Below are 16,116 nucleotides of genomic sequence, written 5' to 3' on the forward strand. Positions count from 1 at the left end.
TAGCATTATTTTCTATGAACCTTATGTACCTCGGATTTTGCTTCTTCAATTGAAGAAGCAATTGCTCCAAAAGCAGCTTCGCCATCAATGAACCATTGAACAAAACTATCATCGTCAGTTAGACCTCTTGGTGGTGCAAAGGAACCAAAGCGGTGCGGATAACACCAACCCTCTGGAGGCCTTAACCCAGCATCATTTATTGCAGCAACCCAATCTTTAACCTTTGCATTACTTCTAGTCCTTATCTTTACTGTCCGGTTCCCACAAGATATCTTGAGAAACATTTTTTATTAAACATTAGATGAGTTCTAAATTTATAAAGTATAATAAAAAAAAATCTAAGCTAATAATGAAGATTGGAACAGATGATAGGAAGTGAATTAAATTTCCAAATTACAATCATTTAAGTACTTATATTATAGAAAATGACAATATATATTATTTCTGATCAAATCACTCCAGAAATAATTCGATAATATGATTAGGCAATAACAAGATAACAACATAATTCGTGGCAAGGCCTAATTTCAGCCAAACATGTGACGATTAAGCATGATAAACAAACGATGCATATATTTAACAAGCCATAAGAAAATTGCAATATAGCCACACAAGAAGAAGATGAACCCATGGCATTTAAATTGACAAAAAAAGATAAAAAAAATAAAATATTCTATTCTTCCATTCATTTACTTGTTTGCCTTGAGATGCCCACTAGTCATCTAGACCAGTTTTCACTTTTACAACATCAATTCACTTTTGTCCAACTAGAATACTATAAACCAGATACATTTAATAGCAACCAAATAATTAGGACATCAAATTTGATGCAACACAGAAGCCATGATGCAAAGAGTTTAGATTTGTTTTTCTTTTCAAGGTTTTCAGGAGCTAAATCTTAATTTGGTTGAGGATTAGCCATAAGATTTAAAACTATGAGCATTCCAGATAGTGCAAAAAAAGAATAAGATTCTGAGATTACATTTTTATTTTTTTATTGAAATGGGCCAAAATCAGCCATGATTGGCTGGAATGTAAGAATAGACATCACAAATTATCTAGACTATTTGGATTGGTTGATTCGACCAACAACCAAAAAGATGAGGTTGTCAGGATCAGGCTCAACTGATCCTAATACCAAGTGACAGGCAAGGATTGAGATAGGTTGAACTCATAAGCCATATTTAAGGATTTCTCTACAGCACATATTGCCCTGTATGTAACATTACAGTATTAAATTTAGTCATCAAGTTGGTGCCTTTTCAAGATCTATTAGATTTTCACATTTTGCCAACCAATTTCTAGTCCAGATATATCTAGTTCTTTGAACACTATATAATGCAAGGTCTTATTTATAGATTGAAGCAAGAGGACATCTAGTATCACTCGTAGCATGATAAAAAGCATAATAATGTAGAGCAAATCATTTTATCATAGGATATAACTCATGGAGAAACTTGCCCCAAGTTGTAGCATCAAGAGGGTCTAGAGGCACCTTTTTATAGTTTGCAAGATCAAAATCAGATTTAATACAATGATTACCATTCTAAGATACAAATAAAATCAACATATAAAAGACAGAAAATGTGTAGAGTATAACAATAAAAAAATAGAATAATTGTTGAAAAATATTTACTAAATGTAGTAAATAACTTCTGTATATCAAAACAAAAATGAACCTTTGTGGTTTAGCAAAGAACGACAGATCTAATTATAATACTTAAGCTTCTCGAATTACCATGCAAGTCAACTGATAAGTAATGTAAAGATAAATAAAGAAAAACTTTGTTCAAAGATAGTGCCCATAGAATTCAAAATTGATAGTGAATATTGTTATATTTTATTTCACCAACATAACATATCATCTATCTTCCCCTTTCCTTTTCTGATATCCTTTCCAATCTGCTTAACAATGGTTGAAAGATATAGAAAGCTATTCATTCAAAGCAATATGGAGAACATTTCCTATTCATCTTTCAGTCTCCAATATTTATGTGTAACGTTTCTACAAATAGCTTTGTCTATACAAGTCATAGACAAAGTCAGGTAACTCATTGAGTACACATGTGGTAGTTATGACTACACATGTTGTAGGCTTTAACTCCTAACTGTAACGAGCATGTTAAGATGTGCCAAGACTACCATTGGTTACAGCATTTAACATCGTTGCCAAGATCTTTAGCTAATAGTAAAATTGAATTTGATAAAAATATCTCTTTCTCTTCGTGTAAAGTGCTCCATTTTGAGATTATACTCCATGCATGATCTTGAGTCTCTAATAATCTCTGTCAAGAGCTGAGCATTGTTTGTGTGTTGACATTCAAAGATTCTGCTACATCTCTCCTTCCACATCCACCAAATAGCACATCTGAAAGTAACCTTTGCCAATTGTGTAAGAGGTCCTTTTCTTGAGAAACTTTGTATAAGGTCGCCTAATTCTTGATGCAAGTTTGGTTGCGGCAGCCTATTGAGTTCAAATCGCTGGAGAATCTCCTTCCATATCCATTTAGTATATTCACAAGCAAAATAGAGGTGGTCAATAGTTTCTTCTTGTTGCAAACAAAGGGAGCATCGGTTAACATGATAGATACCTCTTCTCTTAATATTATCTATTGTAGGTAGTTTATTCAGAAGGGCCTGCCATGTACATAAGGAATGTCTCTGTGATCCCGGTCGATCCCATGTCCAACTGCTTGGGAGCCACTTGTTATTTCTTTGCCTAATTTGATTCCATACGGATGTGGCACTAAATTTACCATTGTCATGAAACCAAATAAGTACATCTGAAGGGTTGTTCCTGATTGGAATAGCTGTGATAGTCGGCCAAAGTGATAACATTTCAGGAGAAATAGGAGTAGGGAGACACCAGGTACCATTAGCAATGAACTCGGAAACCTTCCAATCTTTGGGAGCCCCAAGATCTTTTCGTATTCTGTCACCATATAATTGAAATATACTTTTCCCATTCACCCAAGGATCGTACCACATATTAGTATTAGTTCCAGTAGAGATTGCATAAGAAATGTGTTTGATTATCCAATTCCTTGCCTTTAAAATTCCTTTCCAAGCTGCAGAGTGGTATGTTCTTGTTGAAATTTCCCAAATCGATTCCTTCGAAAGGTACCTAGCAGAAACCCATTGTGACCATAAGGAACATTTGTTTTGCAAAAGGTCCCACAATTGCTGTACCAAACATGCTTTATTCCACTCTCTAATATTTCTCAAGTTCAGCCCCCCTTCATCTTTCGGTTTACAGATGTTGTCCCAATTTACCATATGCATTGCCTTATCATTTGTACCATTCCAGAAGAAGTTCATTAATAGCCGTTCAATATCTTGGATAAGTCCAACAGGCAGAAGAAAAGCATTAGACCAATATATAGAGTAAGAGTACAACACCGAACGGATGAGTTCAAGTCGTCCTGCTTTTGATAGAAGCCTATTTTTCCAGGAAGAAATTCTATTCTTTATTTTTTGCAGGATAGGTTGACAGTGGGTTTTATGAATGCCAGTGGATATGAGTGGGAGACCCAGATAAGGAACTAGCAGACTTCCCTCATTAACCCCCAGAGTGTGTGTAATAAAGTCCTTGTCCTCAATGCAAGGACCCATATAGACTTTACTTTTTGCATGATTTAACTGAAGGCCAGAAACCATACCAAAGTCATTTAGAATAGTAGCTAGGTTCCTCACTGAAGTTGGATCATTCTGGAGAAATATAAGTAAATCATCTGCAAATGTTATGTGTGATATGTGAATAGAACCAGCATTTGGTACCTTAATACCGCCATTCAAGACTGCTTGTTCCAACATACAGCTAAGTCCTTCCATTGCAATAGTAAAGAGATATGGAGAAAGTGGATCACCTTGTCGGATGCCATTCGTGCTCCCAAAAAAACCAATAGGTGAGCCATTAAAAAGTATCGAAAACTTTGGAGTTTCCAAGCAACTTTGAATCCAATTTACCCATTTCTGTGGGAAGTTCATATCGCTGAGCATCTTATAGATAAAACTCCTATTAACTGAATCAAAGGCTTTCCGTAAATCAGCTTTAAAACATATTTTCGTCCCTCTTGCATTTGAGTGCAGGTCTTTTATCAAGTCATTAGCAAGCAGAATATTATGATGTATGCTTCTCCCTTTGATGAAAGCTGCCTGATTTGGACTAATGATCTTGTGTATTACCTTTTGCATTCTATCTGCTAGCACTTTGGAGATGATCTTGTAAATAAAGTTGCATAATGATATGGGTCGATAGTTTTCTAGTGAATCAGCCCTTGCATTCTTGGGAATTAAAGAAATAAAAGTGCAGTTCATCTCTCTAAGAATACGGCCTGAAGAGAAAAAATGTTGGCAAGCCTTAATCACATCATTTCCAATAATAGACCATGCAGTTTGGTAAAATTCAGCTGGAAATCCATCTGGACCAGGGCTTTTATCCTTCGGTGACTTAAAGACAACTCTTACAATTTCATCATCTGTAACTGGGGCACTAAGGATTGAAATGTCATCCGAATCAAGCTTTCTAGTTGGCTCCACATGAATGTTATTAGGTTGCACCGCTTGATTGAGTAAGGAATAAAAAAATCGCTCAGTGTATGCTTTAACTTCATCTAAATTCTCAATAAGATTACCATATTTGTCTTTGCATTTTCTGATGCGATTAACGGCCCTTCGAGTAGCAATGGATGCATAGAAAAACTTAGTATTGGAATCTCCTAGAGTTAGCCAATGTTGTCGAGACTTCTGCTTTGCAAAACTTTCCTCCTGCTTTAAGGCTTGCATGAAGTTACTTCTAGCTTCTGTCTCTTTGTAGATAAGATTCTCATCTTGGGGCTGAAGTTGAAGCTCATATTGTATCGCCATTAGTTCCTTTCCGTAAATTTGAACCCGAGTGGTAATATTTCCAAAGGTGTTTGTATTCCACTCCTTCAGTGCCGCTTTGCAAACTTTGAGCTTTTGGCATAAGATGTAAAGTGGCGAACCATGTATATTAATATTCCAAGCCGATCTGATAATATCAAGGAACTGAGGATGAGTACTCCACATGTTAAAGAATCTAAATGGTTTCTTACCTCTAGGTGTTGCTTTCTCTACGTGTATATACATTAAGGAATGATCAGAAAACAATGGTGCATCATACTCAAGAAGTGAATCAGGGTAAACTGTTAACCATTCTTGGTTAATCAAACATCTGTCTAGTCGAGCCATTATTTTTCTGTTACCATCGCCTTGATTACTCCAGGAAAGCCAATTGCCCACAGATTTCATATCAATCAATGCGGCAGTGTTTATATAATCATTAAATCTTTGAAGCTGACTTTCAGAATGCTGTCTACCCCCCACTTTTTCATTTGTGTATCGAACAGTATTAAAGTCACCAAGAACAATCCACGGCATATTAAGACAGTTATTTGCAATGTTAGTCAGATCGGTCCAAAGTGTATTTCTTTCTTGCATACTATTTGAAGCATATATACCAATAAAATTGAATTGACAGCCATTCTTTTTGTCCTCCACCTTAAGATGAATGAATTGATCGGTAGCAGAAATAAACCAAGCATTAATGGAGTTAGGATGCCATAAGACCCATATTCTACCAAATGTTTTACTAGAGTCATTGGTAAACAGTTCTGCGTCCGGCCATATTAAATTCTTTTGAGCAAGAACGAGCGATTTTTTAATTTTTGTTTCTACGAGAATAGCAATATCACATGCGGCAGACTTGATTATTCTGTTGAGCTCCCGACATTTTTCAGGCTTATTAAGTCCACGAACATTCCAGCAAATTATCTTCATCAGAAAAAGAAAGTAAGGTATTCATTCTACGACTTTGAATGGATAGTACCATCCTTTTTCTTATCCTTAGGTTTTGCATTTTCCTCCCGCACAATATCTTTACCTTTTAAGGCCTTATTTCTATATTTATCCACTTCATCCACAGCTATCAAATTTTTAAACTTTATACCTTGAGTCAAGTAGTCTGATTTTTGAGGCGCAATATCCTGGTTAGTATGATTTATTGATGCTTGAGATAGTTGAGGCAGAATATCCTTACTAACAAGGTTTGTTGGGGCCTGTGTTTGTTGTGGCAGAATATCCTTGCTGGCGATGTTTGTTGGTGCTTGAGTTTGTTGAGTCACAATGTCTTGGTTGGCATTTTGAGTGGATATTGGAATTCCTGTTGTGGATGGATCCGGTAATATAGTAAGAGATGAAGTTTCCAACTTCTGCTTCTCTTGTCCATGAGTACCATAGGCTGTTGTGGAAAGCTCCGACATAATAGGGAGAGATAAAGTTCCTGATTTGTCTTGTCTATGGCGCTGTCCCTGCGAGTCGAAATGCTCACACGTCTGCGTCACCACCGGTTCTACTACCATTAGAGGAGGTTCGCCTTGTTGCTGAGGCATCTGATGTGGCCTGTAGATCTTATTAATTGGTTTCGGGGTTTGTTGACAGGCTCCATTTGCATGACCAAAAGATAAGCAACTCTTGCATCGTTGTGGCTTCCAAGAATATGAGACATGTACCTTACGAGTGTTCCCTTCAAGATCTCGATAAAAAACCTCATTAGGGAGATCTTCGTCAGAGGAAACCAGTACACATGCTCGGGCAAATGTTAATCTCGTCTGCGCAGCTGTTGCTTTATCAATATAGAGTGGCTGTCCCAAAGTACTGCATAACTTTGCAATAAAACGTCGACTCCAAAGATGCAGAGGGAGACCTTGAAGGGATGCAATTTCATCTATCTTGTTGTTTCATCTCATCATTATCTTCTAATTCAATCTTTGATCCATGGTATGCAATTTTAAATGGTACTGCCCGGTACGGGCGGTACGTACTGCTCCGACGACATACCGGTACGTGGACCGCCAGCTGCCGGACGGACCGTGCTACAGTACTACAGTAATACAGTATAGCAGTGCTATAGTGGTACACTGTAGAGTGCTACAGTGCTACAGTAAGAGGAAATAGCTCGGTACGCCATGGTGTATCGCTCGGTACGCCATGGTGTATCGCTCGGTACGCCGGTACCATACTATACCGAGCCAACCTTGAAATACCGGTACGGTATTATATTGCATACCTTGCATTGATCATCTTGTTGTTCCTTTTATCGTCTTCTAAAGGGAAAAAAAACACAATTCTTTTTGTTTGTATCTTCACATATTGATGAACTCTTTATCTTTCTTTTACCTTTTCTAAACTAACATCATGAAAAGGAAAAACTACATATAAATACCAAGAGGTAGAGGGACAGAAGGAAATGAGGGATGAAGACAAGTACAACGAGGAAGAGAACCAGTAGAACCAACAATCATACAAGAGAACAGGGTTGACAGGGTCAACACATTCCAAAGTTAGCTCATACAAAAGCTCATTTTCATTAACACTGAGAACCATGAGCAATGTGAAATTTATAGTTCTTCGTTGCCTCTTACCCCTAATCTCTTTCATTTCTTTCCCACATTATAAGAATTTTGAATGGTAAGAGAAAGATATTCTATGTCATCCATTAGGTGGTTTAAGCATGCACAGTTATATAAGGTAGGGTAGATTACATGAAACCAGATTCATGAATAGAACTATAAGTTGTCCTATATGCAAGGTTCGCAATACCGTACCGTACCGGTATTTCGACCTGGGCTCGGTACGGTATATCGAGCGGTACACCTAGGTGTACCGAGCGGTACACCCAGGTGTGCTGAGTACTGTAGCACTGCTATATTGCTACAGTGTACTGCTACAGTGCTATAGTGCACTCGAACCAGTAACAAGCGGTCCGCGTACCGACAACCTGTCGGACCGGTACATACCGCCCGTACCGGGCGGTACAGTTCGGTACGACAGATCCTGCCCATATGGGTTAGCTTAGAAGTACAATAGTCTCATACAAATAAATTATGAGAGATTGAATGTTACTAAAGACTATAGAGGACAAAATTGTTCAAATCATCCATATACCTTGAAGATACATGGAAAAGGAAATAAAATGTCAAAAAATCTCCTTGATTATTTTGATGTAAAGAGAACCTCTAGTTAACTATGGTCTCCTCATGTAAATTTGATTTGACAATAAACTCAACCAGATCACATAAAGTTTAAAGTTAATATTAGCCAAAAATTTGTACCACCCTAAGTGAGACTCTGTCTTATGCATCAAAGTGATATCAAACAGAAAATTTAAATTTTTATAGCAAAACAAGAATGAGGGATGAATTTGAGTGATCTTACTTGAAAGCCAAAACGCAGAGGATTCCGTTCCTTGGTCTCTTTTGCTAAAAGAACTCTGCCTTCCCCATTTCCATCTGAAGATGGCAGTACATCAAAAACAATTATATCCAAAAGATTTGTGTCAAAAGGATCTTCAAGCAAAGCCAAGAATCCAGGTTTCAGTACAGCCCAGACCTGTAAATGATTTTAGGTTAATTCATTTCACCAATAAGTCATGTATATGGGAAAATCAACCTTAAACAAGAAATGCTTTCACATAGTATGAACAAAAAGAAAAATGCATAAGAGAAGATGCATCCACAATCATCTTAACATATAATACAAACGGGCAAGGCTTATAAAGTGAGAACAAAAAACAAAGAAATTTCATGTGATAACTTCAGGAAGAAGGAAAATAACAACTCTACATCATGAAGGCCAGCTACTCGCTGATTGAAGCCAAAGTCTAAATTCTTCCTTAACTTCTACAGGGAGTTTAAAAGCCTTCCAGCAAATGGTGGTAAAATTAATTGGAGAGAAATATACTCAAGCAACATCACAATCCCACCTATTTCTGATTCTTACATTTTAGAAAGCATGATCAAGCAGGTTGAGTCAAGAAAGACTCTTGACCAGTAAATACCAGTTTTGCCAATTAGTACGGCCAAATTTTAAAACTTTTGATATTATCCTAAATGGCTAGAGACATTTCTTTTCAGACACTATACATTTTAATTTTTAAAAACTGACATTACCACTATCTACCATTTTCCTAATACTTCAATGTTAAAATAACATTATTTATAAATCATTATTTTATTTTCAATAAGTAAAACTTGGTATATTATTTTAATTCCCGCTTTTCGAGTCATTAAATCATTAAAATCATGCTAAAATAACCAATTAATCAAGAACACATACAACCATCATCTGGGAGAATTTCTGAGAGCTTACAATCATAAATTGGATCATAACAGTTACCTTTTGCCAGCTGCCATCACAACAACTGAAAAAATGGCAGGGACAACAGCTTCTATCATCATCATCCTTTTGAAGTTTTGGCAAATGTCTCACTGTAACGTAATCTTCTTTTAGCTTAGGTCCATACTCGGGCAAAAATGATAGGCTTGAGACCTCCAAAAACTTACAAACCTGCCAAATATGCTCAAAGGCTCCATAAGTTTGAAATTATGGCAAATAAGATCTACTCCATCTAAGGCCTGATTCATTTTTAGAAAATTGAAACATGCTGCAAAATCACAATGTATAGGATATCCTATTGAAGGACATTTGGAGACAAGCAAAGCAAAACATTTTTGACATATTACGTTACTATTGGCTGCTATATCCAATCAATGGTGTAAATAATCAGTGAACATCCTGAGTAAATTACTACTCATGTTAAAGAAAGAGCAATGATACAGAAACAGGTATGCAAGTAGTAGAAATCTATGACATGGAGTAACTGTCATAAAAAATCATATTTTATTTAGATAAATGATGTCAAGTAAGTCTTCTATATTTCCAATAATCTGTTCTTGAGTTCTTAATAGAATATAGGACGCATATACCTCTTGAGAATTCACAATATCCAAGTTCCCCAAAAAATGATTCAAATAACCTCGCATAGCAACTTTTGCCCTGTCAGAAATAGAATGCTGTCTTCCTAGTGCAGGCCGAATAATTGGCAGTGCAGCACTAGAAGGCACATTTCTGCACAAAGATTGAATTGTGTTACAATAGCTTTAAGAGAGGTCATAACAAACACTCAATATAATTATATCACATAACTCTGGTTTACTAAAGTCCAAACAGACAATTCCTATCATCACGTGTGAATGTTTTATTGTGGTTAAGGAAGCCATCAGTAAGTAATTGGTGTGCCATCTGAAATAAGATAGATTCAAGCATGTTAAGATGGATGTGCAGTGAAACTAGAAAAAAAAAATACTAAAATAGAAAACATAATAATATTTCCACGAATTCTAGATTTTAGAGGCAAGGTTTTCAACACTATTTAGTACAGATTCAACCTTTGGGGTCCCTTTTTTAAAATTAATTTCTCCACTCACTCTCGTTCCTTCCCCCTCACCAAAATTCTCCCGAATCCCACTCAAATATCTATTAAATTCAAACAAAAGTTAGAGAGATCCAACTTCTCAATGAGAAGATTGAAATTGAATATAAGACTTTTCTTCAAAATTAGGTAAATCCTAGCCTACTTTGTTAGCTTAATTTTTTAATTTGGGTTTAACTATATCAAAATTAGTATTATTATTTTCGTGATTCTTTATATTCTACTCAATTTGGGGCTTGACCCGCAAAGATCAAGTCTTGATCCATGTGTATCTATTCTACATGACAACTACCTTGATGAGCAAATCAAGAAATCAGAGATTGGATTAAGCCATTCAAGAAGCAATGAGATCTCTTGGCATTACAATGATGAGTGACAGTTGTACTAGGCAAGGATTGAAATACCGTATCGTACCGATGTTTCAAACTTAGCTCGGTACCGTACCGTACCATGTACCGAGTGGTACGCCGGGGCGTACCGAGCGGTACACCTAATTTAGGTGTAAAATCCTCCGAAAATACCAGAAAATAAAAAAAATTAGGATAGGGTTTTTAAGTTAGAATTAAATATAGTAATAGTATAAGTTTAGCAAAATCAATGTAAATTAGGTAAGAATAGTATCATATATCTTTTTCGGGCTTTGAGGAATAGTCTTGTGCAAGGTTCGTATTTCAGTCCATTACGGATTGTCCTTTTGTAAATATTGAAATATCTATAGAAAAATAATTTGAATTGTTAGACTATTTTGTTACAATATAAACTCTAAAATTCAAAATAATCACATATGTAAATATACTTGATTGCTGATTCTACCAGCAAAACGAACGACGAGCCTCCACGGGTGGTAGATCGGGGTCCTCAATCCTATACATCTGCATATCAATATGATATATTTGTTGGATCCAATCATGAAATTGATCCCACGACATAGTGTATTAATACACGGTATGTCGTTGATGCATCAATGTGGTGATGATCGTAGGTTGATCATCATGAATCACATTTGTTCGAGGCAACTCCTGAGGCATATATTGGTGACTGTCAGAGCTTCTACTTTTGCTACTGATCTGCTGCTCTGTATCATACTATTACTTAGATAAAAATAGAATATTTTTAGGGTCCCAGATGATAGAAACCCTTAAAAACAGTGTACCAAACCCATACCGACATGCGGCCTGCACATGCCAGACCTATATGGTCTGACCAGGGACTAGTAAAGGTCCAGTACCCGAACCTTAAAACCATGCATTTGATTATATTTTAGAATATCTAGATATGTCCCTGCATATGCACCTGGATATCTGGCACCTTAACCAATTACATATCATGACCACTTAATGAGAACATTCGACATTGTAAAAAAAAATCAAGATAGACCATGTTTGTTATGAATGTATTTTAAGAGTTAAATCTGGATTTTAAAAAGACAGTGCAAGTTAATCAACCCAATAGCCTAAGATTGCATATGTTAGTTGAATTCAGAAAAATGAGTAGAATGAAAGTTCAGAACTTCTACAAACAGTTAACACACTTTTAAAAGTGCAAACAAAGATTAATCAACCGACACAAAATAATTCAATTTGGTAAAGAGGATGCAGGCATTAGTAAGTTGTTTGTAGTGATGTTCTTTTATATATCAAACATGAATAGGATTACAGTAATAAATCTAAACAGCACACATATTTTAAGAAGGAAATTTTAGCTTTCAGGTTCATCCAACAGTATCTATGATGAAAATTTCCATCAAAAACCTGGGACATTATCCACTTCAAGCTTTTTACTGGACCAATTATTTGTTGCATTTATAAGTATTACCGTTTGAAGCTAATAAAGGGAGTGTTAGATTAAGAATGGCAACAACCACCTATTTTTAGCTGACAAGTGCTCCTCTTGCAGTAAAGGAACAGGCTCATCATCAGCTTCATCATCATCTTGCACAATAGGTGCATGCTCCCCTAGGCCAAGATTTTGAAGCCATTCTTTAACCTTCATGCAAAAGGAAAGGAGAAAACTAATATCAAATTCACGTAACTGATATACATGATTTATAACACTGTCCTACTGTTTTCAAAATAAATTCATATTCAAGAGATAAATAAGAATCGAATTGCGAAATGGAAAAACAGTACGATGCCTGTAACAATGTATAGAGAACTCCATGCTTCAAATAAATAAGGAGAAATGTCAAAAGATGTATACTAGCAAATATTACCAAATGTTATTTGAGATGGCCACTACTTCACAATATAAGTAATGCAGCAAAAAGAAACCCCATAATGGCAACTGATCTTTGATAATATAAAAAATCTCTGGGAACCAAAGCAAAGACCAGCAGGAAATCTTAATGAAAAAAAAGTTAAATAGGATAATGAAGAATTTGGCAAGAAGGTACAACTTGAAAAGTTACAATTATCTGAAAGCTAAACATATAGAAAAAGCCCAAAACAGATTGGTCAAGAAAGATATTATTTGTGAAGTAATGTGCACTAAGAGAAAAAAAAAGACAGACATATTGGTAAGTGAACGGATTCACCTGTTCCTGCTTCTCATGAAACTCCTCAATAAATGCACGCTTCTTCAAATTAAGATGCAGATACAGAACTTGTGAGGCTTTCTTTACTAAGCGCCATTTGAACTGATCAATAGAATTAATAAAATTAATTCATGACAATGTTTGTGATAATGTGTAACCATTTAAATTCAATTGAGCGTCTATGCAGGTTAAACTGTCCACACGGACCTAAACATATACCTAATACTGAAACAACATAAAGTGATGATGTCCAAGTATCATCCAACAACCAAACATGTAAAAGGACAGATATTTAGATTTGAATGGTAGCATTCCACAAACATTACCTAACAAGACAAAAGCCTAGAGCATCTAACTGCTAAATTAGCATATTGTCATACCCACTATATACTCTATTTGCAGCATTCATTACAAAAAGCAATATCCATTTTTGCATCAAATATGCAAGTTCGATAAACTTTGATTTCTCTGGTGTGTAGAACTCACATGTAATGAGCTAAATGCATTGATATGTTTAACTAATTCTCTCAATAGTTCACACTTCAGAATGTAGTGGATGATGTGTCTGGTATTTATGGTTTGATGCCCAACCAGTATGCAAATCAGGCAATTTCACCTTGTTCAATATAAAACTGAGCTTACCACCCAGTAAGTTCATTATACTAAGTTTATCAGATGATAAACAGACTGGTACCAAGCTATAGAGTGATAAACCTGTTGTCTGGTACAAGTAGCCAACCCTATTTTTGCTTTATATGTGAGACATGATAGCTGTCTCCTGATAGATGCATTGATACCTCAAATGTGACGGCTGTCTCACATGTTTTTTGGTTCTCTTTAATATATTGTTGTCAATAGCTGATCAACTTCTCATTTTTTCATTCTTCTTTTTCTCCCCTCTTATTTCTCCTCCTCCAGATCACCATCCCCTCTACGTTGGCCAACACATCTCCTCCTCCTATGCCACCTCCTCATCCTCCTTGGCTGCATCATTAGCATGCATCGCCTCCACATCCTCTACCTCCCCTCTTCTCTCTCTTTCTCTATGATCCAAAGTAGCATCAACCAAGGATTGACGTACCTCCCGAAATGGTATGAGATAGGATGGTATATTTAGCTGATTGACTACTTCTAAAAGTAGAAGAGGGAGAAGTCCTAAGCTAATAAGCATATGCTCCTATAAGAACTTGGAGTGAGATTACATCCTTCTTCACTGCACCCATGCAATGAGAGCAGGTCCATGTAGTTGATCTGAAACACCTGGGAACTACAATGGCTAGTTGCTGAGTTCTTAGATATAATTAGCATCAGCATTTGCATTATTTCACAAAAATGGGATAACTACACAAATTGGCCGCCGAATGTATTGAACATTTTTTGTCCGGTCAAGGTCTATTTTTAAGATTGTTGCATCATTGAATAAGCCGAGAAGTTTGGTGTACTTGAGTTCAAATCAGTTTAATGATCCATAGAACAGACTTGTATCCCAGAAGGCCAGAACTATACTTCTCTACAAAAATCTGATAAATCCAATAATGCTGTTTCCAAGGATGTTTAGTATATCTATTTCCTTCTTTTCACACACGTGAAATACCACTTAATTGCTCCCACACACAAATATACTTCAACAGTTATTCTTTATCAAATAGGTATTGTTGTGACAAATAAGTATTCAACATAACAGAAGTAATAAACCAAGAAACCAAACAATGAATTCTTGTATAATCTATACCTAAATGAAAATTCCAGATTTCAGTCTTCCAGGCCTTAAAATTTGACAGATAGATATTGAAATAAACTTTGATCATCAAATTTATTGGTCACCTTAATGAAAGTGGAAGCCCAAGCTATTCCAGTGTGCTAACCATGGAAAACAAATAAAATTATGTGAGTTCGAAAGGAAGTCCGATGATTTACAGCAAAATGGCATCCTCAAGCCATAGAGAATGAAACAGCACAAGTAAAACTATTGTTAGTGAGGCAAATGCACAGATTACTATCTAGCATCAAGAATGTTCAACACATCCCCTTATAAAATTGGGCATACCTAAATTTTTTTTTTTTTTTGTAAACCGATGTTTAAACATATATTTTGAATCCGCAAAGCAAATTGGTTTGCTCGCTCCTTGCTGTCAACAAAATTCTATCTACAAACACGAGACTCAGATACTGATAAACTAATCGCCCACCAACATACCATCGAAACAACGAAGATTAAAATATAAGACGCAATTTTGAACTCCGAAAAACCGATTAAAGCCCCAATGAATACCCTCCACAACATTAACAACCGAAAAAAGAAAAAAAAAAAACACGAGTGAGCAACTTTAGCAAAAAAAGGAAAGGAAACAACTACCCGACGATGTATCAAGAAACAAAACCAGGAACACCTGTTTGTAACGGAATTCGATGGTGTAGGAGAGGAGCATGGGGCTGATGTCGCCGGCGTCGGGTCGGGACACGGAGACGATGTCGGCCTTGGGCAATTCGTCAAAGATCCGGGGCTGTTCCTGCAGCCGGAAGGAATGCGACGACGATACCGCGATTGCCGGCTCGGGATGCATCTTGACGTACCGGATCCCGCCTTCGGGCGGGAGCTGATCGGAGGCCATCCTTGGATCAAACAGAGTCCGCGTCTCGGGGGCGATCAAGGTGGGATTCTTTTACGCCGAGGAGACGACAGGGCCGGCTTTCGACGAGTTTTCGCCTTCGCCTCTCTTCCGCCTTTGTTTGGTTACTAATCTTGTGGACTCGAAATGAGATCGCTCCGGATCGATGGAAACCGGGTGTCGTGGCTTTACATCTGGGGAAGGACGGGAGACATGGGCGGTGCGTTTGGTTAATGGTTCGATTGGGGTTGGGATTGTGAAGATGTTGGTCGATTAGAGTCGGGATTAAGAGCTGGGAATTTTGCTAAATGGGGGGGAAGGGGTCCAACCTAAGAAACATGGCTGCTTTATATTTGGAGTCACGTGGGAGAAAGTTCTTGCCACCTTCTCGTGCAAAAATACCACTTGCGGCGGCTCCTTGTGTTTCCTGTTGAAATAAAGGGGCATTAAATCATAATATATGAGTAGGCCCTTCGATTGGAGAAATTGATTCACCTGGTCAAGTCATCATCATTTGGCCATGATTAGGGCAGGTAATAGTTACAAAATGTTGGAATTTGCTTGAAGTAGATGAGGTTGTCCTTTTTTCACTCTATTTGTTGAGGTTAAAAGCCAATAGCTATTGCACATCCATTATTTATATAAGGCCATTGTAGTCAATTAGCCATTCACATGGCACTTGT

General features: G+C 36.8%; 1 protein-coding gene across 6 annotated transcripts in view; it reads right to left on the bottom strand.

Annotated features, from left to right (window-relative positions):
• The window catches only part of LOC104000973 (phospholipase D zeta 1), an 86,901-nt gene extending 71,158 nt beyond the window's left edge, over positions 1–15,743 (bottom strand). For 3 of the 6 annotated variants that reach the window (XR_010484321.1, XM_018822626.2, XM_065094861.1), the window contains exons 1-8: positions 15,215–15,742; positions 14,649–14,684; positions 12,825–12,926; positions 12,156–12,277; positions 9,786–9,927; positions 9,196–9,366; positions 8,236–8,409; positions 30–272 (exon numbers count right to left, since the gene is read on the bottom strand). Coding sequence is in view for 4 of the 6 variants with exons in the window: in XM_018822626.2 (XP_018678171.2) it covers positions 30–272; positions 8,236–8,409; positions 9,196–9,366; positions 9,786–9,927; positions 12,156–12,277; positions 12,825–12,926; positions 14,649–14,684; positions 15,215–15,436 (1,212 nt within the window). In the remaining 2 variants the exon portion in view is untranslated. Of the gene's footprint in view, positions 1–29; positions 273–8,235; positions 8,410–9,195; positions 9,367–9,785; positions 9,928–12,152; positions 12,278–12,824; positions 12,927–14,648; positions 14,685–15,214 lie in introns of those variants that run through there. The other 3 variants (XR_010484322.1, XM_009423146.3, XM_018822627.2) reach the window with 3 other exon arrangements.
• Between the last annotated feature and the right edge of the window lie 373 nt (positions 15,744–16,116).

Source organism: Musa acuminata, chromosome BXJ2-2, assembly GCF_036884655.1.
Source record: "Musa acuminata AAA Group cultivar baxijiao chromosome BXJ2-2, Cavendish_Baxijiao_AAA, whole genome shotgun sequence".
Classification (NCBI taxonomy): Eukaryota; Viridiplantae; Streptophyta; class Magnoliopsida; order Zingiberales; family Musaceae; genus Musa; species Musa acuminata.